General features: G+C 46.0%; 1 protein-coding gene across 1 annotated transcript in view; it reads left to right on the top strand.

Annotated features, from left to right (window-relative positions):
* The window catches only part of BUB1 (BUB1 mitotic checkpoint serine/threonine kinase), a 33,837-nt gene extending 9,934 nt beyond the window's left edge, over nucleotides 1-23,903 (top strand). The window contains exons 11-42 of the mRNA XM_040611808.1: nucleotides 287-472; nucleotides 918-982; nucleotides 1,269-1,356; nucleotides 1,646-1,715; nucleotides 2,282-2,501; nucleotides 2,725-2,815; nucleotides 3,114-3,227; nucleotides 5,879-5,881; nucleotides 6,892-6,948; nucleotides 7,025-7,169; nucleotides 7,507-7,703; nucleotides 8,684-8,724; nucleotides 8,990-9,096; nucleotides 10,454-10,506; nucleotides 10,616-10,806; nucleotides 12,267-12,427; nucleotides 12,791-13,125; nucleotides 13,883-13,935; nucleotides 14,463-14,600; nucleotides 15,620-15,712; nucleotides 16,372-16,462; nucleotides 16,861-16,942; nucleotides 17,622-17,802; nucleotides 18,391-18,469; nucleotides 18,999-19,204; nucleotides 19,701-19,841; nucleotides 20,509-20,624; nucleotides 22,045-22,206; nucleotides 22,399-22,556; nucleotides 22,650-22,827; nucleotides 23,074-23,180; nucleotides 23,618-23,903. Of these exons, the coding sequence (XP_040467742.1) occupies nucleotides 287-472; nucleotides 918-982; nucleotides 1,269-1,356; nucleotides 1,646-1,715; nucleotides 2,282-2,501; nucleotides 2,725-2,815; nucleotides 3,114-3,227; nucleotides 5,879-5,881; nucleotides 6,892-6,948; nucleotides 7,025-7,169; nucleotides 7,507-7,703; nucleotides 8,684-8,724; nucleotides 8,990-9,096; nucleotides 10,454-10,506; nucleotides 10,616-10,806; nucleotides 12,267-12,427; nucleotides 12,791-13,125; nucleotides 13,883-13,935; nucleotides 14,463-14,600; nucleotides 15,620-15,712; nucleotides 16,372-16,462; nucleotides 16,861-16,942; nucleotides 17,622-17,802; nucleotides 18,391-18,469; nucleotides 18,999-19,204; nucleotides 19,701-19,841; nucleotides 20,509-20,624; nucleotides 22,045-22,206; nucleotides 22,399-22,556; nucleotides 22,650-22,827; nucleotides 23,074-23,180; nucleotides 23,618-23,813 (4,105 nt within the window). The 3' untranslated portion in view covers nucleotides 23,814-23,903. The remainder of the gene's footprint in view (nucleotides 1-286; nucleotides 473-917; nucleotides 983-1,268; nucleotides 1,357-1,645; nucleotides 1,716-2,281; nucleotides 2,502-2,724; nucleotides 2,816-3,113; nucleotides 3,228-5,878; nucleotides 5,882-6,891; nucleotides 6,949-7,024; nucleotides 7,170-7,506; nucleotides 7,704-8,683; nucleotides 8,725-8,989; nucleotides 9,097-10,453; nucleotides 10,507-10,615; nucleotides 10,807-12,266; nucleotides 12,428-12,790; nucleotides 13,126-13,882; nucleotides 13,936-14,462; nucleotides 14,601-15,619; nucleotides 15,713-16,371; nucleotides 16,463-16,860; nucleotides 16,943-17,621; nucleotides 17,803-18,390; nucleotides 18,470-18,998; nucleotides 19,205-19,700; nucleotides 19,842-20,508; nucleotides 20,625-22,044; nucleotides 22,207-22,398; nucleotides 22,557-22,649; nucleotides 22,828-23,073; nucleotides 23,181-23,617) is intronic.
* Nucleotides 23,904-26,631: the final 2,728 nt, after the last annotated feature.

Below are 26,631 nucleotides of genomic sequence, written 5' to 3'. Positions count from 1 at the left end.
TGCTTGGCACGTTGGAAACACAGTAGCAGTCTCTAAGAGTTTGTTTAATACTGAGACCATTGACACTGGTGTACTTTGAAGGCTTGTGCTCTGTTTTCTGTTGAACTTCAAAAGCAAAGCTAAACTCTGCAGTAACTTCTCCTAAACTCTTACATTTGGGGAGAACTGATGGGGAAAGATAGTTTCCTAAATGGCAGCGTTTGAGACGGGAAGCAAAGAACTTCTGAAATAACTGCGTAACTTTTACTTGTTTGGGTGTGGCAAACTGATTTTTTTCTTCTTGCAGGGGATTTGTTTGGACTTACGACATAATCATTCTAATAAATGCTATCTTCATTGCTCTGGATGAGGAAACCCCTTATATTTCTTACGCGGAGTGGGTCTTCCTTGCTTTGTATATAGCCGAGATACTCCTGAAAGTGTATACTTACGAACCGAGAGCATTCTTTGGCAAAAATCAGTTCTGGAACTGGTAAGTGGGATCAATGTTTGTGTTAAAGATGGTGTGAAAAGTTGTGAGACTTTTTGTGTTTGTGTTCAGCTCCTCAAAAACTGAAGGTTTCTTGGAGAGATGGGCTGCTTAACTCACATGCCAGGGCATAACTAAAATGATTGGATGCATCAGAGGACACTGTGCTCTTTCGTGGCCTAATCTGGCTCTGACCGAGACTACTGTGCTCTGCTCTGCTCTCTGTCAGGGGTTGCTCTGCAGCATGTGAAGATGGTGGCTGGGCAGGGGAAAGTGTTTCCCTAAACCTAGCTTTCCCATCTTCCCACCCTGCAAATAGTTTGAGATGGTGCAGGGCTGTGTGGTGCAGATGTGAGGAAGAGGGGTCACTACTTGTTTTTGTCATGTGGCAGCTTAAGCACCCCTTCTGTCACCATAAATCTAACAGCACTGCCTTCCCTCGTGCTAGGTTTGATACTCTCATCATCTTTGCTGCCTTGACTGCAACGATACTCAATACCACCCTGAAATCGAGTAAGTGCAGCTTAACTAGTCTGCATGCATCTGGGAAACTCGGTGGTCTTGAGTAGTCTTTTGCTATCGCCTCGGGCTTGGGAGACTTTTTGACAAGATAATGAATTTCCTATAGGGTGTCTAAGAACTAACCCAGTCTGTTGTTTTGGGGTTTTTTTTATAGCTACCTTGTTATATATATGTTTAACAAGGACATAATTGTAACAAATGTAAGAACATGCTTTATCTCTGTGCTTCCCTGATTATTTTTCATAACAAACCAATTACTTTTTGCTTTCTTTCTCAGCCACAAAGTACAACAGCCAACAGGTCCTGGATATTGTCTTCATCTTAAGGGTCCTCAGGCTAATAAGGATTGTTGACAGCGTTCAAAGGTAATGAAGAGAATGGGGTAGGGATACAGTTGGTTTGGGGCAGGGTATGAGGGCGGGCAGGCTGTGTCAGAAGCTGGCCAAGGCAGTGCCTTGAGTTGCTCTGCATGGCTACTTTGGATTGACCATGGCCACTCAACAAAGCAGCCCAAGGCCTTGTCCCAGCATGCCTGGGGCAAGCCCAGCAGCCTCTCTGGAGGGTTCCTTATTTATAAAGACATGTGGGGAGCATGGGCATGGCCTTTATAAGAGCCTCCCCACACCAGGTGTTGTCGTGAATCGTTTGCTGTAGGTTCCGGGTCATCATGAACACGCTGATAAACATCGTACCAACAATGTTGACATTTGGTGGGCTGACTCTGGTAAGAAATCATGGTGTCTTAGCTCAAATCACTCCAGTTTTACAGGAATGTGTCTTAAGTCTCAGGCTCATGCTGTTTCCAAGAGGATAAATGCAAATTTCTGGATGGCGGGCCCTTGAAACTGTAAGTGTCCACTTGACCCTTGGTCATTGCACGAGTAAATGTGTGCAGAGGGGCTGGGTTCCTGCTGGTTGCCGGGTCAGGACATCCTTCTTTGCTCCATGGGGCAGTGAAGATGTTCTCTGCGGTCTGGGTCTCGCACTGTGAGGAATCAAACTATGGTTTGGGCAAGAAGCTGAATGAGAAATCTGTTTCTCTAATAACTCCCTAAAAATAGCTTCTGTTATGATTTGAGAATACTTCATTTCTATGTACTTGGGCTGTAGTTCTTGGCTTATTTATTCCTGCCTGGTAATCGCTCTCCAGTGGCTTGGGTCTCTTGGACTCTGTGCTGCCCCTCAGCTGCTTGCTGGCTCTGTAAAAACTGGAAAACCTACTGGAACTCTAAAATTGCTGTGGAGCTTGCTGCTCACTGGAGAAGCAGGCAATGGGGTTTCTCTTCCCAGGTTGTGTACTGTATATTTGCTATCATTGGCATGGAGTTGTTCTATGGGAAAATCCAGTTCTTTCCTGCAAACTCAAATGCTCCTCACGCCCTGGAATGCGGAAACCCAGCTCTCAAGGATTCTCTGTTTGCCCGTGGGAAATACTGCAAGAATAATTTCAACAACTTTGCATCGTCCTTCATCGTCCTGATGGAGCTCACTGTAGTCAATCAGTGGCATGATATCCTTTGTGGCGGAAGGTTCAAACGAGAGCGCAGTGATCCGTGCTCTTCCCCTTGTATTGCACACACCCGTGCACGTAGTGCCAGGCAACAGAGAAATGGTCCCTGCAGAGGGCTTTGGTCAGAAGGTTGTTGCTGGCCAGGTTATCTGGTTCTTCTCTTTGCACTTCTCTCCAGCAAGACGTTCTCCTTTAATGTTCTTGCCCTTAACTCCCGTTATACTCTTTGCCAATGGATTCGCCAGCGTGACAGTTCAAGCTGCAAAGCTGTATTTCATTGCCTTCCACATTGTGATGGTGATAATTATTGTCAAGTAAGTTTTGGGTTGCTCTCAGCCGCTTTGAAAGGAAGAGGGGCTCTGCTTGCTGCCAGGGCACTGCTGATGGCCCCAGGGTCACAGGTGGTGTGGCCCTTGGAGACAGGCAGGATGTCTTGTAGAGGAATCTGCAGCATCTGTTCTCATCTCCCCTGACTGAGAGCTCTCCGTGTCTGGCAGAGGAGGGGATGGAGTGCTGGGTGATGAGCCTGGGAGATGGTAGATGATGCCCGAAAGCAGGGGGCATGCCAGTAAGGAAACGCTGACATGTAATTCTGCTCATCATTTCTTTCAGTATCTTTGTGTCATTCATTTTGGAAGCTTTCTTTGTGGAGTACTCCCTAGAGAAGAGTGAAGTAGAAACAGCCATTGAACAGAAAATCCAGGAGCTGGGAATGGGAGTTCAAGAGTAAGCCCCCCCAAAAAGAGGGCAGTGCTGGTTGTGGCTGGTATGGCACATGTGAGGGCTGTGGGACTGGAGGAAAAAGCCACCCTTGGTCCCAAGGTGTGAGCTGAGACTCCTCTTCCTTGTCACAAAGTTCTTGCTAACCTGTCATGACCATGTGGGCTTGGTCTAGGTGTTACCAGAAGGCTTTTTGCATTGGCCTTGCAGCTGCCTTGCCAAGCTTTTCCAGCCCAGGGCTGTTGCCCGGAGGATGCTGGATGCTAACACCGTGACTGGTGCTTGCCCTGTCCGAGAGAATCTGTTGCCTCTGAGTACATGTGGGCCCCGGGGTAGAACATGCTCCCCTCTAGGTAACTTGTGGCCCTTCTTGTGTAGGGATGAGCTCCAGGATGAACAGCTCCTTGATAACATGGAGAGTGCCGAGCATGACCTTGAGGGGGAAGGTGAAACAAAGCCACAGTCTAAAGGGCTGGTGTTTAAAATTGCCTCCAAACGTAAGTGCAGCCCTACAGTGTGCTCAGTCTTTTGTTTAAGAGGCTGAGGCTCTGAACTGTCCCTGATCGTAACCCTCTCTCTGGGGAAGCTCCTAAGCACTTCTGCTTCCTTTGGGCTACAAAGACTGCTAAACCCAGCTGGAGACTTTGGGAATTGTGGACACTCTAACGTTTGCTGTTTCTTGTAGCAACTCCTTTTCCTCTCTCCTACCTCTGCCCTTCTGTGCACGCTTGTCTTCCTTACCAGCCCACGCAGACATTGCTGTGGTGCTGCTGTTGCCGAGAGTCAGTTTTCTTTTCTCGTTCCTACATGCACTTTGTATTCATCCTGATTTGGATCACAGGGTGACTGTATGCTTCTTTCCTCTAGCTTAGTGGCTACTTTTTAATCTGTGGGCTTTCTTGCTATGCCTTAGCAGTTCACCAGGCTTGTGCTTCTTGGCATGTCAGCTCACTGGGATCACAAATCCGTTGAAGGACACACGGGAATAGAAGCACTTAAAATAATGGTCTTACCCTTTACAAGTGCTTATGCTGCTTAAAAGTATGTGGAGGTAAAACGCCAGGAAACATAATTTGGGGTGTTTTCTTGCCTGTTCAGCATAAAGCGTGGGGAGCAGCCTTTGACTAAGAGCTGCCTTAAGTTAGCTGCTACCTCACTTCTGCTGAAGAACAGGAATGGATGCTTACAATGACTCTTCTTTTGGCCACCTGCAGGCTACAGGACGGTTGATGCTCTGCTCCAGCGCATGTTTGAGGCAGAGATACCCCTTGAGGATGAAGGCCCTTCATTTGAAGAGATCTTAAACTTGTCCCCTGCCACCGCTGTACCTAGTAATCTGACTTCTGAGAGTGCAGCCTAATGGGGGCGACCCACGGTGGTCGAGAAGGAAAAGCTAATTCTCAGCTGCCCCGATCTGGAGCGTGTTCCCTGGCTGGCTGCTCAGCACGTGGGGAATGGATTAAGCAGCAGAAAGGACAGCTGAGGCTGGAAACAGCTTCATCATGTAAAGGAGCTTTCTCTCATGTAAAGTCTCATATAAATGTTGAAACTGGAACTACCCTTATGGGAAAGCAGAGGGAGAGCTGGTGTATCTGACCGTGCCGGCTGAGTAATGGTGCCGTATGCAGTATGTTATGAAATACCTACTTGTAACTGGAATGTTGTATTACAGCACTTTTATATGCATATGTGGACCTATGTAAGCTGGATTAAACAGCTTTTTAGTCCATTAAATTCAGCAGTCTGAAAAAAAGCAACCATTTATCATGGAGTTGTTGATGGGAGGGGCTGGGTGTGCAGCATCGTATCGTCCTCCTCGCACTCCCCCAGGCGCAGGGTCCTGGGATGTGATGATGATGAAGGTGGGTGTTGTGTTAAAGGGGATGGAGTAATTTGGCAGAAAATAAACCCCCTTGCCTTCTAACTCTCCTCATGAGGCGGGAGGTTAGGTGTGGCTGGGTTTGAATTCTAAGTGATGTCCAATTTACCACCATCAGTCCAGTCGCATTTAATATGTATATTAAACTGCTGCAGATCTGGATACACTAATAGCGGTCTGTGCTGCCAGTCCAGCCGTGCTCGTGAGCTAGGACAGCCACGCTCTAGGGTTTGGTCATGTTCTATGAGAAACTGTGATGACTAGTGACTTAACAGTGCAGTTTGATTTGTGCAACAGATATACAGGTTTTTGGATGGCTGGTGATAGTGACTGTCTGCAGAAAAGCATGTGCAGGTAAAATGTTACTAAGTATAAAACATGTGGAAAAGTTACAAACGATACAGCCTGGTTATAAATATCGGAGAGTAACTCTAATAGATATTTCAAAACTTACTGTTACTGAAGAAGTGCTTAGTTTAAGTCTCATCTGGGGGGGGGGGGGGGGGGGGGAGGGGAGAAGAAAGGCTCAGCCTGTCAGCTGGTCCCAGCAGTCAGTCTTGGTGGTCTCTTCCCTATTTCTCCCCTCATTCATTCACCTTTTATACTTTTCTTTACTCTCAGGTGGAGCTTGAGTGACTCTAGTCATACATTCCTTTATTATGATTGGTGTAAAGTTCTCTTGCTTTCATTTAACGATACAGTTCATTTTAAATTTACTGTGCATGCTTCCCTGACCGGGGGATTCCCCCTCTTTGTGGGGGGGAGGGCCTCTGCGTAGGAAGTTGCAATCTCCCACTACCACAATTATTTTACCCTAGCATCCTTGAATTTTCTCTCTGCCTTGTCAGAAGACTCCTTATCTACATTCTTGTTGCTTATCATTTCCTTGAAGTGTGAGGGGTCCAGTTCCCGACCTTCTCCGCCACGATGATGCGGCTCCTGCTTGCACCTTGACCACAGCAGTGGACACCTCGTGTATTTGCCCCCGATGGGACATGTGGTGCCATCAGGCTCCCAGCGCTGCAGGGAGCACAGCGGGGCCTGGCTGGGGGGCTCCGCGCCTCCCCTCGCCGCTCCTGTGGGTCAGTGGGCTGTGTGGCCCCTGCGTGCCAGCCCCAAGGTGGCCGTTGTGTATGTCCCCCTGCGCAGCCCCCTGTCCCTCTGCCCAGCAGTGTCCCCCACGGGCGCAGGCCCTGCGGAGGCCGGGTTACTGCCATGTACGTTTTTTCTTTATAAATAAAAATATAATATATTTTAAAATACATACTTTTTAAGTTTAATTTTTCAAGATTTTAATTAAAAAAAAAAAACTTTTATTTTTTAATTTTGGAATATTTTTATTAAATTTTGATAGCCGGGTTTTCCCGCCGCGGGCCTCCGCCCTGCTGCCGGCAGCCCCGCCCAGCCCCGCCCCGCCGGCGGGCGCTCACCCAATGGGGTGACAAGAGGCTGGCGGCCCGCAGGCGGGATTGGCGGAGAGGGTGGCCAATAGGGAGGCGGCGCTGGGCGGCTGCGCGCCTGCGCGCCGGGTTTGAATCGGTGGCGGTGGTTGAGCGGGACCATGGACGGCGCCGTGCGGTCAGGGGGGGCCCGGGCCTGGCGGGGGGAATGGGGGGGCTTGGGGCAGGGGTAGGGGTGTAGGCTAGGGGTGGGGGGCTCGAGGTGTGGGGCCCTCTGGGGCGGGGCAGCCGCCCTGAGGGCTGGGGGCTGCAGACCTCAGCCCCGGGCCCGGCCTGACTCGGCCTGAGGCGCCCGTCTGCCTTGCAGGAGCTACGAGGCCCAGATGCGGAGCTACGAGGCCGAGCTGCGGAGCTACCGAGGGCCGGACCCGCTGGAGGTGTGGGACAGGTCAGCGCGGCCGCGGCCTGGTTGCCGGCGGGGGCTGCGGGCCGCGGCCGGGCACTGACCGGCGGGACCGTTGCAGGTACGCGCGGTGGGCCGAGGGATGCCTGCCCCTGCCGGAGCGGCAGAGCCGCCTGCCCGGCCTCCTGGAGCGCCTGGTGCAGGCGGGGATCGGCCACGAGAGGTACCGCCAGGATCCGAGATTCGTTAGCTACTGCGTGAAGCTGGTAGGTGCACGCGTGTTAAGCTGCCCCGGCGGTCCGTAGCCCTGTGGCTGCAAAGAGCTGTGGGAGCAGCAGGAGCCCTGGGGGCAGCGGCAGGGAGTTCCGCTGCGTTGCTCTCTGCAGGGGCTCCGAACTTCTCCGCCTTGCTGAAGGATAGCGTGCGGTTTTGAAGCTGCATTGTTAAGTTGTTTACCTGGTGGGAGGTAACTTACCTACCAGCTGCTTCTATCTTGGGAAAATAACGCTTTCCTATGATGGTATCTGGGAAATTGCTGTTGGGGTTTTTTTTGCCTGTGACTTCCTTGGATGTTTGAAACATCTGCATCTTTATCTTGTGCAGGCAGAGTTCATCACTTCTCCTTGTCAGTATTTTGACTGCCTGTACGGATACGGAATTGGTACAAAGGCATCTAACTTCTACGTTGCCTGGGCTCAGCAGCTTGTAAAAGAAGGCAACGTGCAATGTGCAGGAGCTGTCCTTCAAAAAGGGCTTCACAACCAGGCACAGCCACGAGAGTGCTTGCAACAGCTCTACTGGTAATTCTTGACCCATCTTATTGAGCTATTCAAATAGCACACGGATAATTATTTCTTTGTCTTCTCTGTATGTGCCCTGTACTATAGCAGAGTAGGCCAATGATTATTTCAGTTAAAGGCACGTATAAACTCAACAATACTTTGCTGTTCAGTATTTGTTGGAGGTTTTGGAGGGTGTATCGAGAAGGGCTGTACCAGACTGTCTTCAGTGAAGTAAGGCCCAAAAATGCATCAATGAAGGGGTTTTCTTCCCTGCCTAGCATCTGCTAAGTAGTTCGGAGCTATAAAGATGCATAGCCTGGTCCGCTTCAGGCTGTCTACCTTGGAAATACCGTGTGTGAGCTTCCTTACTTGGAATTTCAAGCAAGCTGGCCACGCTAATGACACCGGGCTTTTCAAGTTTGGGACATCTGTATGTTTTTCCCGAGTGTATTAACTGGCTGTGGCTCATCCCGTAGCTGCCTGTGCATCTATTGGCACTGCCAGCTGAATGCATACTGCAGCTGCTGCTTGATTTGGACCCTCTTTGATTTTGGTTTGTGGCCATAGCTGGGACTGCAGTGAAATCAGGCATCAGTTGCTGATCAGAGCTGGACTTTTTTAGCCCACCTTGGGGATATGTTGACCATAATATGTGTGTCCAGTTACTTGTGCTTATCACAGAGTACTTAGCTGCGAATGGGTGCCCGTTGGAGTTTAGCGCTTAGCTGTTGGAAGCTCTGGTGCTTATCGTGATGCTGTGTGTTCCCTCTGGTGATGATAAAACACAAACTGCCACCTATTGCAGGTGTTTTTATTTTTGTGAATGTGAAGCTAACAGTGTATATTGGTATACAGTAATGAGCGTCCTCTGACTAACAAGGGTTTTTTTTAGTCTTAAATTTTGTGGCATGGTGACCATACGAGGAAATCAAAGGTTCCTGGGGTATGGGGAGGAATGACTGACTCAACAATAATAACTGACGTTTCTTGCAATTTAGCTGGCTGCAGAATTATGATCCTTGGAATCCTCCTTTGCAAGGTGAGGCTGAAGACACCTGCCTGTGAGCTGCAGCTCGATTAGATGACTCTCTTAACTCAATCAGTGAGTTTTGTCACTGAGGAAAATAATTTTCCTGTAGAAGCGGGGTGGGGGTGGTGATTTCTGTTTTCCTGGCCATATTTAAAATTCATAAGGGGAGTGTATTCAAAATGAGGTATTAGTTTTCTAGTGCTTAGTTAATAGAAATCCATAAATAAGAAAACTATTCATACTCATTAATGCAAACCTATGTTATCTGTCCCAGGTGCTGCCGTTATAAAACCACTTCAAACTTCACAGGCTGCAAATCAGATGACTACTGGGAAAGGTCTTTCAAGTCCTACTGACCCACCATACACTTGCAAAAATCAGGTAAATTACTATTAATGAGCAATTTGTACATTGTGGGAAAAACGCAGTGCCCTCACATAAAGTTTAGATTGATGATCTTGACTGGATAACAAAGATAAAATATGCCAGCTACATCTCGTGTAGCTCAAAAATGTTACTGAAGGGTTTTATCCTGTAAGCATCACATCTTTGTAGAAATACCTCAATGGGGAAGCATTGGGACACACTTTTTAGTCACTTGACAAGTTTCCAGAGCCACAGGCAGAGTGATCCATCCAGCCGGTTAGCATTCTCCAGAGGAGTAATATTATCAATAGATTCTGTGCCAGTCATGCTTCTTGGAAATTGCCTACACTGAATTGTGGTGAAATTCCTCTTAAATACCCTCTTTAAGAATGAATACAAGATAATGCCAGAGGAAGAAGAGAAATTTCCGGGCTGGTACTTGGTGGGATGGTGGCTTCTTGTAGAAGTCAATCTGTTGAGTTGAGAAATGAGTAGGGGATTACTTTATCGCAGTTCATGAGCCTCTTTGTAGCTTGCCAGTTTGGTCTCATAAAAAGTTCCAGGTGAGGTTCTGTTCATACTTTGTGGAGGTCTTGAGTTAACTTTACAGTTCAAATCCTGTCACCCTGTAGTTGTCTTCCTGCACCCCCTTCCCCACAATAAAACAACAAAAGAAGAAACCATACTTCTTTTAACTCGGCTAAGTACCAGAATGCAGCGCTCGTTCTTCTGAGGTTTGGCAGGGCTAGTTAAAATTCTTCAGTCTTTGTAACGCAGTCAGATGAAAAGTGAACAGGAGGTGAAATTAAAGAGTGAAAGACTGTGGGTAAGAAACTGATGCAACCTTTCTCAACTCAGTCCTGTTTTCTAAAGTGCTTGTGTCTTTTTCCATTTGGAATTGCCTGCAAATACTGAAAGATATCTTGCATGATGGAATAGAGCTTAAAACTTACTATGTCTGCTGCTTACTATGTCTACTGTCTGCTGTAGAGAAGCAAAGCCAAAACGTTCCTGTTTTTTGTAATAGAAACTACCTGTTCAACTAGTTCCCGTGTCCTTCTGGACTGCAGTTCCCAGAACTACATCTGTCTCTCTTAGTTCTCTGAGATCTTAGTTTGTCTTCCAAAAGTTCTCTGAGATTATGGCAAATTGTTACATGGTTAATTCTTCAGGATGAACTTCCTCAGGTTCTGATGACTTGTAGAACACTCGGATGTGTTCTTGCCATGCTCGTGGTCTGTATTGTCATTGCTTCAGTCAGAATTAAATATTGGGGGCTTCGTGGCTGCTGGTCTTGTTGAAATGGATGGCTAACTATAATGTTGGAATTCTTTCTTTTTTTAATTTTTTGTTTCCCCCTGCCCTGCTTTAGAGTCCTGATTCTGCTGGTACTCAGTCCAGTTCTTCTGGTGGAAGAGAAGAAGTGTAAGTGTGTAGGGTTTTTTTTTTTTAAGTCGCACTGTAGAAAAATTAACACGCTCCCAGAATAAATCCAATTAACTTGAATAGAGTTTTTTCTTATTTTTCCTCACAGGAAGTATGTTACGTACATCTCCAAATCTGAAATTCTTCCCAAGTCATCATCTGCTGTTGTTGAATGTGAGCAGGTTGCAATGTATGATAAAAACCTGCTTGTATGCGAAGGCTCTGAACTTTCCTTTGAGGAGCTAAGAGCCAAGAGATACTTCAAGAAACACGAGCGCCTCAGAAGACAGCAAGAATGGGGTATTCTTCTCTTTCCATCTAGCTATTTCAGGAACATTCTTATATTCTTGAAAAAAACAGTAGTTGGCTGCATTCATTTCTTTTCAGCTCTCTACTGAAGACTGAAACTGTCCTCAAAGCCCAGGTTAGCATCCCTGTACAGAAACAGGGTGGGGTGAGCTTGGGAATATCAGGTAACATGCCAAACAACTGACATCGATATTTACTGTTCGAGCTCATCCCTTGGGTTTGTCTTTTCAAACCTAGTTTTTCATAGAGAATGGAGTTTCTTCTGGGGAAACAGGAGGGAAGTGTGAGCAGCTCTTAGCAGTACTAGTTACCCTGGGGTGAGCTCTAGCTGTGGCGCTCTGCCGCCAGTAATTCAAGATTGAGAGTATCTTGGTTCCTATCAGTAGGCTGTAATCAGAGAGAGCTCAGAGTACGCTTTAAACTCCCATATGGTCACATATGATGTGCCACATTTTGTCCTTGGCCCCAGTCAGTCAAAGGCGTGCTGCAGCAGAGTGACACTGTCTTCACTTGGCCGCCTTGGCAAAGGTGGCTGCGGGATGCCTCTTGTATAGTCTGCGCTGGCAGGCTTCTAGCTGGGAGGGTTCTCAAGGCATAGAAAAGTCTGTAATTAGAGGTAATACCTTTGTTTGCTGAATGATGATGTTTTGGAGAACAAGTAGTGGGCTTTCAAATGGACAGATTAGGTCGTAGAGAAGCAAAGCCAAAACTGAGTGCAAATAAAGAGCCGCTACTTGGAATTTAGTTGTTTATCTGACCATTTATAGGAGGAAGAAAAAAGGTTGCTGGGGAATGTTGTTGGACGTAAGAAGGAATTATCTCATTTGGTAAAGGAAGAAACGGATGAGTTGTACTCAGCGGGACAGGGAGAGATTCAGTGGGAGTGTAGGTGGCAATGTGTTTTTAAAACAAATGTTTGAGTCTGGATTATTTTATTTTTTTTTAATCCAGCAACTGTGTATGATAATTCCCAGCTGGGGCAGCTCTTCCCTTGGGGACGGCAGGCTCCATCCCCACCAAAGCCTTACCAAAGGGGCACGTTGGTAGAATCTTTTTGGGTTGGTTTCCTTTTGTGCTGAGGACGGGTGCCACTAGTGTGCTTGCAGCAGCACGGGGCCTGGCACCGCCAGCACGCAGCAGGTGGGAGGTAGGCTGGCTTGTCGCCTCCTCTGGAAAGCGTGAGGGCTGGCTGCCGCTGATCGCCGGGCTCGCGCTGAGGTAGCACTGTGTAGCCGTCCCCTGAGGGATCAGGAGCGAGAGGTTGGACACAGTGGGTCATGGGGGAAACATCCCCTTCTCCCAAACTTAGGCATCTAAGGCTGAGTGTCATCCTGTTGTCATACAGACTATAGATCTAAATTTAAAATTCAAGCAGCTTGTAATGTCTGTGTTGAGAAACTCATTCGGGTATTGATTAACTGTCTTGCTTAATGTCATTGTTTAATCCTTAGAAGAAGAAGAGAGAGACTCCGTGAGGAAAAAAGAGTCAGCTGTCCTTGAACTGCAAGCCCTACAGCAGAAGCTGGAGCAGCTCACCCAGCTCACCAGAAGCTTGGAGGAAACTAGACTGGAGCCAGCACCTACAGCATCAGCTGAACCAAATAAGAGAGTGGTAAGTACGTAGTGTGATCCATAGGGGCAGTCCTCATCAACATCGCTCACAACATTTAACCGTGCTTCAGACAGTAGCCAGAGTAGTCGGTTAACCAAATCTAGAAGTTCAGGCTGCAATATCTGACTAGTATGGATACCTGGCATAACTTTAAATACTTGATGATGTAAATTTTAATCATTAAACCCAAAAGTTTGCTTTTGCTTCTCCACAATTTAGTTTTGGTTGCATATGGAAGTGCTCTTATGCATGGAAAACTGTTCTAGTTATGCAGAAATAAAAGGGAAAATGTCTATACTTGGAAAAGGCTATACTTGGGGCGGGGTGTTTGAGTGTTAAAGAACATTTTTTTTTCCTCTAAAGGTCCATCCACATGTGATACCCAGTGCAGCTCTACAGCAGAACCGGATGGCATCTTGTCAAAACTCAGATCTGCAAAACACCCAAGCTCTGGTGCCAGACCAGCCTCAATCAAGCGCTTTATCGTCCACTGCTCTTACACTGCAGCCAGTGAGACCCGTTGACCAACAGATATCATCAGCCTCTCTCTGGGAAGTAACAGATAAGAAGGATGCAGTCAAAACTCAACTAGAGCTTGGAGAGCTCAAGAACAGTTTGTTACACTCTCTGTCCAATAATGTTTCAGCTCAGGAACAGGCGCATCCTAGATCCACTCTTAACTGGAGCGCTGGAGAACAGTACGTATAAACAGGCTTATTCTTGCTTTGCAAATTGTGCAGTCTTCACTGTCTACACTTCAGCTGAGAATTACTAAAAAAAAAATAATCTCCCTCTTCTGGAAAAAAATAAAAATATGAAGTGGCCCATGGAAACCAATATTTAGACATAGATGAAACTTGCGTAACTTACAGTCCTCATTTCAGTTTTTAATTCCTTTAACCCTGTGTTTTAGTTGTAATAATCAAGAGGAAATTCAGTGTGTAACTGAAGTGATTATTCAGCATCACTGTCCTTGCCATGCCTGGAGTAACACGATATGCTTAGTTCGTGCAGATCCCACACATTGTGTCTTGGCCACAAAGGTCTCCAGAGAAGAAAAAAGTGCTTGTATTCACCTTCTGCACTCCTGCCCTGTGTGCCTTAGCTAATACTGGGGGGGCCGAGGGGAAACTGGGCTGAGGGGCTTGGCCAACAAGAGGAAACGAACTAGTTGTCATTCGCTCACGTTATGGAGCGCACGCTGTATCCAAGAAGAGCATTCAGTGCCTGCAGTTTGGCTTTTCTAAAGGTTTCTGCTGCCTTTCAGGTTTTATACCTATTGGCAACTGGATGAGAATCTCTCTGGGGGCAGCCTCTCTAACAATTTTCTAGAGGATCTCTCAGTTGCTTCATTTGTGTGACTAAAAAAGTCAGTTGTGGTGGGGGCAGGGGGGAGGGAATCGCTACCTGCTGTCTGTCTGGGATGAACTAATGCTCTTAATATTCCCTTTGAAGGCGCCCTACCAAGAGATCCGCTGGGCTAGCTACTTCTGTGGATGCGAAAGAAGGTAATGGGCTCAGCTTTGGTAAGGACTGGTGCTGTTGGTATGAGTGATACTGGTGGGGAGTCAATAGTACGTGGCTACTAGTTCCAACCCTAGCTACGCTTGCTGCCTTTGCTAACTCCATCCTTGCATGTTTGGGCAATGTCTCTATATCCCTTCCGTGGAGCTAGTCCCTGTTTCCACCTTCTGTGCAATTCCTTTTTGTCTGAGCTCAGTCGGGAGTTCCCTGTTTGTCCTTGCTGGCTTCCTGCCTGCTTGACTTTGTGTCTGAGTGGATTGCTCCTGTGAATTGAAGACTGAGCCTCAAGAGGCCACCCAGCTCTCCGAGGTCCCTTTTTGCCCTTCAGGGCAGACACCTTGGGAATCTGCCAAGCAGATCTCTGAACAAGCCAAAATCTCTCCCAAAATTCTGGGTTGTCATTCTGCTACTCATCTTATTTACTTTTCTTACTAACATTTTGCTAGCTCCCACAGTGTGAATAAACAATCCCAGGCTGCTTCAGAAGTGATCTCGCTGTTCTCCTTTCTAGCATCTCTAGTTGGAAATTCTGCCTTTGCTTCTGGAAATGCTTCTCAAGCTACGCCGAACACCTCGCTGGGAGGAGCAAGGCAGGCAACACCATTCAAAGTGCAGCCTTCACCTACAGTTCATACGAAGGAAGCATTGGGTAAGCATCTGGAATAACATGCTGGTTCCACTGGAGTTAATGGGACCTTGCCTGGTCATTTCGGTGGAGCCAAATTATACGCGGAGGCTATCTAGCGATGGGCGTGCACGGCATTCAGTCAAAGAGGAAAATAAAATTAAATTGGTACTCTTCTTTTGCAATTGTCTGGATGACCCAAAACTTTTTTTTTTTTTCTTTTTGTAAAAGTAGGTGCTTTACTGACATCCCAGCAGCCACATGCTATAAGCTCCCGGGTGGGTCGCTGGGGGTACACCTGCCACACTGTGTGGGCAGCGTGTTCTCTGAGCTGCCTTTGTCAGCGCTGTCAGGGACTCTGGTTCCCGAGGTGAAGACCTACAACAGACTAATGTGGAAGAGTGTTAGGAAGTTAAGGCAACTCTAGTTGATATCGAGCTTCCCCAAAGCTGAAACAAGGATGACTTATGCGAAAGGTCTTTGACTGTTTAACAAACTGTCGATTCCAAACATTGCTGCTTCAAAATCCTAAAAGGGAAAATGCAATTGTGTTTCTCGTGTCAGATGTGGAGTCATAATATCCCGATGCTGTCTTATCCCTTTTGTACTCTTCTGCCATGTTTTTCTGTTTTGATAGTAAGCCCGCTAACTGCTAACCCACTAATGTGTAGCAAACCGCTGCAGCTAAATATATATTTGCAAAAACAGAAAGCTTGTGGTATTCATTAGTTTTGCAAATATCTAAGAAGATAAAGGAGAATTTGCTCCTTTAGGAGAACTTGAAATCTCATCTTGAAGAAGAAGAAGAAAAAAAAGGCCATGGCATCAACAAGTATGTGCCGGCCAAGTTGGATCTTCCCATGTATGTTCAGTTGTCTGGAGTGTGTAAATGCAATATGAAGGAATAATTGGGGAATAGTATTTGATAAATGATAAGATTATAATTAATTGGCATTTGATTTGACTACTATATAATGGGAGAACATCAGAAAATTTCTTTTACTGGGGTTGATATTCCAGTGAAAATTTTTTTTTTTTTTTAGGATTTCTCATGGATATGTTTCAAACACCCATCTTGCCTGAGCTGTCTCTTGAAGAAAGCAAGGAGCAATCTGAAGTCTCTTGCAGAAAACCTGGTATGTACTATTTATTTTTTCGGTCCATGATATTTCATTCCTTTATTTCCCATTCACCCCTTCCATCAGTCTTGATAATTTTGAGATGAGTAGGTGTGAAGAAGTAACTTCTTTCCTCATAATTTAATTTACTGACAAGTTCTGAATTCTGATGCACAGCCTGAAAACAGCAGAAGCACTTTACTGTTAGCAAGTCTATTCATGTATGCATTGAACATGTTGCTTTGTCCATAGAGACTTCTCTGGTATTTAAAACCTAACTTTGAAAAGGGCACAGCTGGTACTTCATGTGAGTAGAGCTTTCTTCTGAAACATTTTGTAGACTGGGTGTTAGTATCTGAATTGCCAGCTTATTGTAACAGTTGAAATTGTCTGAGCACCAGGCAGTAGCAGTGGCTTTTAGGAGTGACCACAGGGATTTCACAACTGGTCAGACGCAGCCAAGAAGGCTTCTGTGCTCCTGGCAAGTCTTGATTTTGAAGTGGAAAAGTCTTCCCCGTTTCCAGGACCTTATAGGAAAGATGATTTGAGTGGCAATTCTGAGGATGCTGTTGATCTAGCTGGATGTAGCTGTCAGTTGCCTGGTTAGGGGTGAAAATGTGACTGTTTGTATTATCTTCACCCAATGAAGATTATATTGGTTATTTTTTATTTTTAAGAGCCTGATGGAAGTGTGAAAAATAATGTTGTTGCTCCTGTCATGCCTGCATTTTCTATCTTTGAAGATGAGAATGAAAAAGAGAACATCAGGTAAGGAGGAAAAAAGTAACAGCTGAGTTCAGTTTATTAAGGGTTATGTATAGGATTTATTCTATTCCATATAACTTAGCTGTGACCGTATTTGCAGTATCAGGCTTGGCTTGAATACAATTGCTAGCAGCTGTGTGGAAGTGGCATGAGAAAGCTGTAGTTGCTTCTCTGTGGAATTGCGCAACTTCCCTGTTTGGACAGCATGCTTGAGATGCTTAATTTTCTGGATAATTCTGGATAGTTTGTTTCTTTGAGCTGCTGCGGCTTCTCTAAGTATCTGCAAATGGGATTCTTTAGGGAAAAAAAAAAAAAAGGTTAAAACCAACAAATCTTTGTTATGATTGTCTGCCTGGGAAAGTTTCTGGGGAAAAGCTATTCTAAACTACCTGTTTTGTCAGGATCCCACAGCATAAAAACAAGCCAGAAGAGCCCAGAAGTGTTGGAGAACGTCCCTTGTCTGGCTATGCAGCAAGTACAGAAGTGAGTGTTTGATCTTATTGCAAGAATTGGCATTGAAAATGGGTTATGTCGTTATAGGGGGTCTCAGAGGTGGTTCTATTTACCGTTGTTCTGTCCCAGTCCTGCCATTATTCTTATGAATGATATCTAGTTGAGGTCTAGATCCCCTTTCCCATTTCCTGCCAACGGGATGAACTTTTTCAGTTGTTAATTTTTACAAAACTCCTAGGAGCTTGATAGTGGAGATGTCAGTCCCTAGAACAAACCTGACTGCAGTTGATGTGTGGATTTGATGTTATTTGAGAGAGGAAGGACAGCGAGCAAGAGACACTGAACATTCTGATCACCACCTAACAGTTTTCATAGCCAAGGAGACGCATAAAACTTCAGTCTGGTTGGTTATAAGTGATCACTAAGTAATGAGAGGGGATTTCTCAGACTTAGGGCAATTTTTTGTTGTCTACTATTTTGCTGCGGTATTGATTATTGCCGATGTTCAGGTCTGATTAAAAAAAATATGTAAATCACAGATTTACGTTATTGCCATTCACTTATTTTTCTAGTACTGTAAGTTGACATGTGCAGACTCAACATTACTGAAACAGACTGCAGAGACTCCTGATAGGTTACAGCTGCAGCTCTGGCAGGATAGTTTTGATGGCTTGGTTTTAAATCTTTATATGTTTTTTTCCCCATCTAGGAAGAGGCAGGGACATTGGAGTCCTTGAGGGATGATTATACAGTGTGGAATGCACCAAGCAGTAATAAAACCTTAGCTCCCAGTCCAAACAACACAAGAGACTTCGCACGAGCTGCCCAGCTTGTATCAACGCCATTTAATTACCTGTCGGCATGTTCGCAACAAGCTTTGGGGTACAAAGGTAAAATAAGGAGCGCTTCGGGTTGGGAGCATCTCATTCAGTACTGTCTAGCTCCTTGCCTGTGCCCGGGTCACCTTGCAGCCCTTGCCAAGTACCGTGCAGGTACGGCTCCTGCTGCTGCTTCTGAGCACGCATTCCCTGCAGAACAGCAGCTGGGAGCTCGGGCTGGCCGAGCACATAAGCTTTCCAAGAATTTTTAATTGGGGGAATAGGAGAAGGTGGCGAGGGACAAGAGAGGCTTTGACTGTACTGTCAAATTGCTGTTCTGAACTGTTCCAAGGAGTTGTAAATGGCCAAAAAAATTGGCTGAAGTCCCAGCACCTTCTTCGAGGGGCACAGTTATGCTTGTCTGGCCCTCTTTAGTCTTGGAATTTACTCCCTAAAGAAATCAAGCTGTTATCTTTACTCATGTATTTTTAAATGGGCTTGTTGAGTTCTGGCTTACCTTTACTTGTTGAGTTCTGGATAACTTACCAGCTTTCGCAGCTGCGGTGTGACTGAACCTGCTTGTCTTTGTAAGAACACTCTAAATGCACTTGCCTTTGGGGAAAATAAACATTTGCTGTTGTTGCTGCTCCCTTTGTTCAGCCTGTGGGGATGACTTACGGCAAATGGATTTGGAGTTTCCTGAAGAACTGCACAAGCAGACAAAGACTAAGAAGCTAAGGTATGTCACGACTTGCTGAGACCTCCAAGTCTGGAGAGCGCTGGGCAAATCTATGCCAGAGCAGGCAGGTTTGCTCTGCTGCTCTCGATGCACATTTTCCAAGCAGTCTAGAACTGACATATTTGTGTCAGGCTGACTCTGCTTAGCATGCATCTTGGCGCCTTGTGGAGGCAAAGGAACCTTGGTGTGGCGATAATGCTCCTAAAAATGCTCCTATGATTTAAGTTTCTGACGCATTTAAATTAAAAGTTAACTGCCCCAAAAGTTTTAATGGCTGTGCATGTAAAACTACTGCTCTCTTTTCAGTATTGGCTGAACTTGTTGGCCAACAAGCTCAAAGGTTTAATTAGGGTATGGGCAGTACAATACGATCAAATCTTGTTTTCTTGAGAAATGTCCATTTTATTCATCTTAATGTTGGTTATGGGCAAGGTCTCCAACATGGCCATTTGACACACTTGTGCTTAATGCAGATGCAAAAAACCATGGCAGTACTGTCAATTAATAATATTTTGTTTTAAATACATAGCCCTGCTCTTGAACAAATTGCAGAACAAGAGGAGCTTCAAGGAAATGGAGTTCAAGGAATGGCTACAGCTGCTTCTCAGGCATTACATGAAAAGACTGCTGTGAGCAGAACTGAATATGCCTTGTCATCTGGGGTGGACAAAATTTTCCCTGACAAGCTGTCTGGAGCTGGGCAGTACAGGGCAGCCCAGAGTGTTAGAGCTGCAGGTACGGACCATTGCCTACAGTTTTCTTCCATCAAGTCCAAGAGCGGGGCAGTGTCACGTTCTTGCAGCTTTGTTCCAGCATGAAGGTGGTCACTGCAGTCAGCAACTCTTGTGGCTCCTGCAAGCAGATTGCTGCATCTGCACAAGGGATGTAAGGACAAGCGTGCGTTATACCTGTTACACAATGCCAAAGATATTCTGAGGTACAGGAGTACTTGAGAGTACCTAAGGGTTCTTTGCTAGTTGAGGCTCAAATATTTCAGAAATGTGTCTTTTGGAGCAACTTTAACCGGGAAGACATAGGTATAAAAGCTGGATTGTCAAAATTGAGGCAGATTTAACTTATCCCTCTTTGTTTTGTTTTTTTTGGTTTTTTTTTTAGTTTGGGTTGTTGGTTTTTTTCCAAATCAGTGACGCTTATTCAGGTATAAGCTTGTGTTACCTCTTTGAAATGACACTTTTTTTAGAGCTTAAATATTTTTCTTCTTTCCATGAAGTCCTTGTTGAAAACCCTTGGGATAAGGAATTGATTTGCAAATTCTTATCAGAGCTTCCTAAACCACTCCACACCTACAGCAACTACTTTGAATGGAAGTCTGCTCTTCCACCCATCACACTGAAGGCTGAATTCCGACTGGGTAAGAGCTACTTCAAACATTTCACTTTAAAGCATTTCTTGAAGTTTTTCAGGGAAACTCTGAAGTGTTTTTCTAATTCAGTTTACTTGCGTGTATATCCAGATAGCTTCCAGGTTATTTAAACCTCAGATTGGAAATTAGACCTGGTTTTTTTGTTTGTCTTTTGTAGCATAAGCATGTTTGATTAGGCATTCAGAGTAGGGGATTTTCCTAGTTTTCCTTTCCCAGTAATCTGTGACACAACTCTCAAACTTTGTATAGAACAGCAGCAGTCCTGTGTCAACACAATCTGTATGACAGTAATTGCAACATAGTTGTACGACTTAAACATTAGTGTTTACTTTGTAGAGAATGGATTTTGGAATTTGATTACTTCCAGGGAGTCAGACTAAAATAGAAACAATGATTTTTTTTTTTTTAATTTATTTATTTTTTTAGTATGTGGCACTTCACAGCGCTCTTGTTCTCAGTAGCGAGTACAGGCTCCCTTGTATGGAAAGGAGAACTAGCGAGGAGAGACTTGTAGAAGAAAGACTAGCTCTATGGTTAAAGCAATAACTTATACAAGCTGGTGCTTTTTGCTGCTTTTTTGTTTTTCTTTGTCTGAGTAGTGATGTCTCTTCTGTGAAGCTTGCAAGCAAGACTTAATTATGTTAATCTCTTAAAGGTTCCAACTCATTCCATGTGGACTGCTTGGTTGGGGAGGGAGCTTTTGCCCAAGTCTATCAAGCTTCCATTCTGGATGCCAGTAACTCTAGAAACAATCAGAAAGTAATATTCAAGGTAAGAAGTGTTGATTTGGAATAGCTTTGCTGGAAACTTCTGGAGTGTTGACTATAATGACACCTACCCTGGGTGGATTCTGCTGAGTGTTTTAATTTACAAATATGAAGCAAAGCATATTGGTCAGTCCTCAAAGCCTTGTTCAGGTTGGATGCTGTGATGTCTGATTGGCTCTACATCAGAAGAGGTTATTTATCCTCTTGACTCGACTTACTGCTTTGTCTTTTCTTTATAAAGTAGTCGCAAGTATCCCAAGGAGTAAGAATTACAGCCAGGCCATCTTAGCTGGACAAAGGCAGTTACTTATGCAAATGCTCTTAGTCCACAGAAAATGAAAATGTATGTGGATTGGCAATGACATTGGGGCTGCTCTTTGTCCCAGCTATGTGCCCACTAGCTTTCCACAAGCGTTTTTGCACTTTGTGCAGCCAGCCTGTTTGCTGGCAGCTGGCCGGTTATGGTGACTTGGCTGGGTGGTACCTCCCTGGCGCGGTTTTATTAATAAACACACTTGTCTTGATGGCGATTGTAGGTTGAGCCCTCTCGGCTCTGCCCTGTCTTCTTCCAGGCTGCTTCAGTGCAGGAATGAGCAACAGATGATGGCATGTGTTTACAGTGGAACCACTGCCAAAAGGAAAGTGTGTGACTGCAAGGTCAGCTTAGTCCACGAGGGTTATGCTGGGTCACACAACCCCGCATCTGCTGCTGGCGGGGAGGGCACCTGGAGCAGTTACTACAGCCTGGCTGAAACATGGTTACTTGGTGGAGTTCACACACGCGCACACCCCCACACGCACCCTTAGCTTTCCACATTAGGTCTGCCTTCCCAGCCTTTTTGTGGATTTCCTCTGCAACATTTAACCTTTCAGAAAAACAATCCTTTCTTGTGTTAACACCTTAACCGGGACCTTTCTAGTATGTAAAGGTGACTTCAGTTGTTTGGTTGGTTTTTTGGAGCATCAGGTATTCAGCATAGCGGGGGAAATAGTAGGGGAAAGAATTGGAAGGATTTCCCTGTTTTGACTTAAAAAGCCTTCTGTCTGTCTTGCGCTAAATGTCTGTTGCCAGCAGGAATATCAATGTTGTGGACAGACTTATCAGATAACGCGGAAGACTGTATAAGCTAGGATGGAATTGTGGCGTGTAACTGAAGTCTTGATTCAAGAGCCTCAATCGTTAAGTGTATCAACTTGAGGTTAACTACTGTAGATATAAGCATTTTATTTGGTTAAGAGGAAAAATGCCTGGTCTGCTATTAAAAAAAAAAAAACAAAACCAAAACAAACACCAAACAAAAAAAACCCCAACCAAACAAAAAAAAAAACAAACAACCCACAACAAAAAAAAAACACCAACCTGAGAAGAACTTCTGCTTTTAATACTAATAGATTTTTCTAGTAAATCGACTTTCTGGTTACAGGTCCAGAAGCCTGCCAACCCCTGGGAGTTCTATATAGCAACACAACTGGTAGAAAGGCTCGATCCAAGCATATGCCATTTCTACATCCACTTTTATTCTGCTCATTTATTTCAAAATGGAAGCATTTTGGTTGGTGAGCTCTACAACTATGGAACATTGCTGGTGAGTGAAATCAGCTCGTGCCTCAGAACATTTCTATTCTTTGGAGTGCTGTTACATTACGATATTCAGACGTCTCCTCTCCACTTTACAGACCTTCGTTGTGAACTTATTCTGTGTGTATCAACATAGACCTGTAATCCGTACCAAGTTGTTTCTGTGCAGCTGATGGTTCTTCACTATCTTTGTTTACAGAATGCCATAAACATTTACAAAAAGCTTCCTGAAAAGGTGATGCCTCAAGCACTTGTCATCTACTTTGCTGTAAAAATTCTTTATATGGTGGAAGAGCTCCATAACTGCAAAATCATTCACGGTGACATTAAACCTGACAACTTTATACTTGGAGAAAGGCAAGTATTTCCCTTTGCTGCCTGAGATGCCAGCATATCGTGATATTGTAGCCTTGATATTTACGTGATCACTTCTTGTCGTCACGGTTGAAGGTTTCTGGACAATGACACGTGTGACATAGATGGGCTCTCTCATGGCTTGACGCTCATTGACTTGGGCCAAAGTATAGACATGAAACTCTTCCCTGAAGGAACGGCGTTTACCGCAAAGTGTGAAACATCTGGATTTCAGTGTATTGAAATGCTGACACAGAAACCGTGGAACTACCAGGTATGAGACTGCATAGGCAGCCTGGACGTTTGGAGCTTGCTGCAAATGCATCTGGCCTGAATAAATGAGCTGCAGAAATATTGGACTTTTGCACTAGAGTTGTATCTTCAGCTTGTTGCTTTAAAAGCTCAGTCCTGAACCCTCTTCTTACAGAGCTTGCCCTATTGGCTCCGCACAATGTTTTTCAGCTAATTTTTAGTGGTCTCAATACACTTGTAATATGAAACTTGTTTACACTTTGTTTAGACGGACTACTTTGGCATTGCAGCAACGGTGTATTGCATGCTTTTTGGTACCTACATGAAAGTGAAGAATGAAAATGGTATCTGGAAGCCTGAGGGGACCTTCAGAAGGTTGGTGTCGAATCTTTTCAAAATCTTCCCTTGCCTAGAAAGGTGCATCATTAGTACCAGGTTGAAGGTTAGTTTCTGTCACCGTTTTGTGTTGCTTGTATGCGCTTCTTGATGCCCTGAAAACTGCGTTCAGTGTGTGGAAACTGCTTCATAGAATTCACCAGCTTAAGCACAGGAAGCGTTTCAGCAGCGCACGTGGCAAGCTGCACGGCATCCTTGGCGGCTTGCTGCCTGGAAGGGGGGAACAACAACAAACCGGGAAAAATCCCAGCGGTTCGCTAAGCAGTGCCACAGCGGGAGCTGCATTGTGTTGCAGCGATGTCTGCCTTTGCTCCAGCCTGCAACTGGGGAGGGAGCTGGAGAAATACGGGAAACACTATTTTAACTGCTTGAATGTAGAAGAAAATACTTTTTGATGCATTTTTGTTCCTTTGCAGGCTTCCCAACGCTGACCTGTGGAAGGAGTTCTTTGAGAGCATGCTAAACATCCCCAGCTGCCGCAGCCTGCCTTCTCTAGGAGTTCTGCGCAAAAGGCTGAAGGACTTATTTTGCAAGTCATATGCAAAGGAAATAAAGTTCCTTCGGAACAGGCTTGTCGTGTTGCTTATAGAAAACAAACGGTCACGAAAATAAGCATGTAGTTTGCACAGTTCCTGAGGACTGGCATCTCAGTCATGTGAAATCTTTTTATACTAATTTGTTTTAACAATAAATGGCTAACTTGCATCTTCTTGTGCTTTTGTGGAAAAAAAAATGGAATGAAAAAAATTACTTTCTAATTTAACTTGTCCAGTTTGGGAGGCATGGGCATGCTGGAGACTGTAGACAATTGTCGTAATGTTCTGTACTTCTAGAGGGGAGGGAGAAAGCTGGTGAAAAGTATTGTACAGATGAAGTAATTGCTTTCGGTCTCCCCTGGGATTTTTGAAAAAAGGCCATCAACTCCTCCTTATTGAAGGGAACTTGGGAAGTCTGCTGCTTTGACCTGAAAGCAGGGTCAATGCCAGGTTCAGACCGACGATGCTGGCAAGTGTGGCTGTCATGCGGAGGCCGGGAAGTGTACCGGCGATAAATGCGGTCCAGCCATGTGCAGGGCGGGCTCATCCACACAATGGAAAACATGTGTGACAGGTTGAGGACTCATTTTCCCAACATGAACAATAGTGAGCAGAGCCTTTGGGGAGGAGCGAGGTGGAAATGGGCATGCAGGTCATAGTGGGTTTGCACAGCAAGGTTTTAGTCGTGGGGGGCTACAGGGGTGGCTTCTGTGAAAAGGTGCCAGAAGCTTCCCCCATGCCCGATGGGGCCAATGCTGGCCAGGTCCCAGCTGGACCTGCTGCTGGCAGAGGCCAAGTCCACTGGGAAGGGTAGCAGCGCCTCTGGGATAGGATATTAAGGAATAATAATAATAATAATAAAAAAATCTGTGCCAGTGATTGGAAGTGAAATAGTGTGTACGTAATGTGGGTTATGTGGGTGTGATCTTGTGTAGCTTTATACACCTGCCTGGAGAAAAAGCTGTGGTCGGTAGGTGTAAGGAGAGCAGGTTTTGTGTAGGTCTCTCTTCTCCCAAAAAAGCCACTGCAGATAATTAATGAATATGAGGAAACACTCTTGTGAGCCGGTGATGAGGCAAACATGCAGCTGAGCATCAGCACTCGCAGCGCTGCAGTTCTCAGAGGTTTGGGGCGCTCAGCCCTCCTGCTCTGCCCTCTCTCTTGGGAGCTTCTAGGCTGAGAGCAATCAAGGTTTGCAGGTTAGAGTTAATTGGGTAGGACCGGGGGCACACTTGCCACTGGTGTTACGTACCCTTCTGACCAGCCACGACAGTCGTTAGATGAGAAGGAGACCGAGAAGCAGGTGTCCCTCCCAGCCAGAACTGGAACTGCTGGTTTCTGTTCATTACGAGGGTTTTTTCCTTTACTGTGGCAGAATGTTCTGCAAATACTCTGGGAATATACCAGGAAAGTGCCCCCTATTCCCCTTTATCTATTTTGACACTTCTTAATTACAGTGGCCACACACCAACGTGCTGAATCGTTGCTGTCTATGCTGTCGCTCACTCCAGCTCGCACGAGGTTGGCTTTGCTTTACTGCCATCTTGTCAAATGTTAAACATCAAATTAACTTGAATCACCTGAATTACACAAACTCTGAAGGACTCTGGCGGGCACCTTGGACACACCACCTCCACGGCAGCGCCCGTGCCAGGCTGCCTGCATCCTCGGGTGCGGATGGATGCTGCTACTTGGGAACAGCCTCTGCACTGACCCGCACGAGCAAATGGCTCGGCTTGAGGTTTTCTCTGCTTGCCTCGCTTGCTGCATTTATTCTTGCAGCTGAACATTTAAAAGGATGCCAGGAGTAGCTGGATGCAGCCGATAGTCGCTGCAAAGGATGGATGGTGCTTCTCGAGCTCCCCTTCCCACCGAGCCACTTTTCTTTTTGTTTCACCGCATTGCTAAGCTGAGACTTGCTGCTAAAACTAGTCTCTGAGACCTTTGGAGCCACAGCTGTGATGGCTTTGGAGGGCTTCCCAGCTGGACCTGCTCTGCCCTGCCTCTGCTCTGCTGGGATTCCCATACAGGGGCAAGAGCTCCCCGGCTGTGCCAGCCACGCTGGAGTTGCACCGCGGCTTATTGCTGCCTTCGCTTGAGCCTCCGTGGCTGCTGGCTGATCTCAGGGAGTAAATCTGTATGGGGCTTTGCTCCACGCAGGTGGGCAGTGCTCTGCACTGGTGCCTTGCGGGTGGTAAATAACGGTTGGCGTGGTGCTGGGGGGCCAGGATATCCAGGACAATTCCAGCACCGAGACGCTTCTCTTTCTGAAGACCTTCTTCCCACCCGTGGATAAAATGGGGAGCCATAACCCAGAGTTACGGGACCTGGGGTAATTTGTGGAGAAGGTAACGTGGCGGGGAGCGGAGAGCCAGCAGTGCTGCACGGGGAAATCAGTGCTCAGCCCCTGCACAGCATGCAAAAGTGTGGTGCTTGGGCTTTGCCAGCAGCTGGGCGGCCCGCAGACCCTCCCGGCTTAAGCTGCACGGGTAAATGGGTGAGCAGTGCGTGGGCATCACCCATCGGGCAGCTGCAGAGCACCCTCGCAGCAGTACCCTCACAGCCTGCAGGATGCGGCCACCCTGACACCTCTCGTCGGCATGCTGGTGCAGGGCCTGGGTGACAATCCTGCAAAGCAGATAGAAAAAAAGGATGTTTTACCCGCAGAGCCCCGGGGGGAGGCAAGGGCATTAATTTTATTTGTGCATCTATCCACAGGAGGGAGACAAACAACAGACTTTCATAAATCTCCCTGCCTCTCACCGCATCGCAGTATTTTCCTGCTGCTTGAACTGCTCAGCTGCAGATCCCCCCACCCACCCCAGCAGCGGGCAGCGAGTTATGCCCAGGGAGGCAGGGATGCTGGCAGGGATGGATCCCAGCATCTCCCTGCT

This window comes from Falco naumanni, chromosome 12 (assembly GCF_017639655.2).
Source record: "Falco naumanni isolate bFalNau1 chromosome 12, bFalNau1.pat, whole genome shotgun sequence".
Classification (NCBI taxonomy): Eukaryota; Metazoa; Chordata; class Aves; order Falconiformes; family Falconidae; genus Falco; species Falco naumanni.
This window is presented reverse-complemented; position numbering and strand designations above follow the sequence as displayed.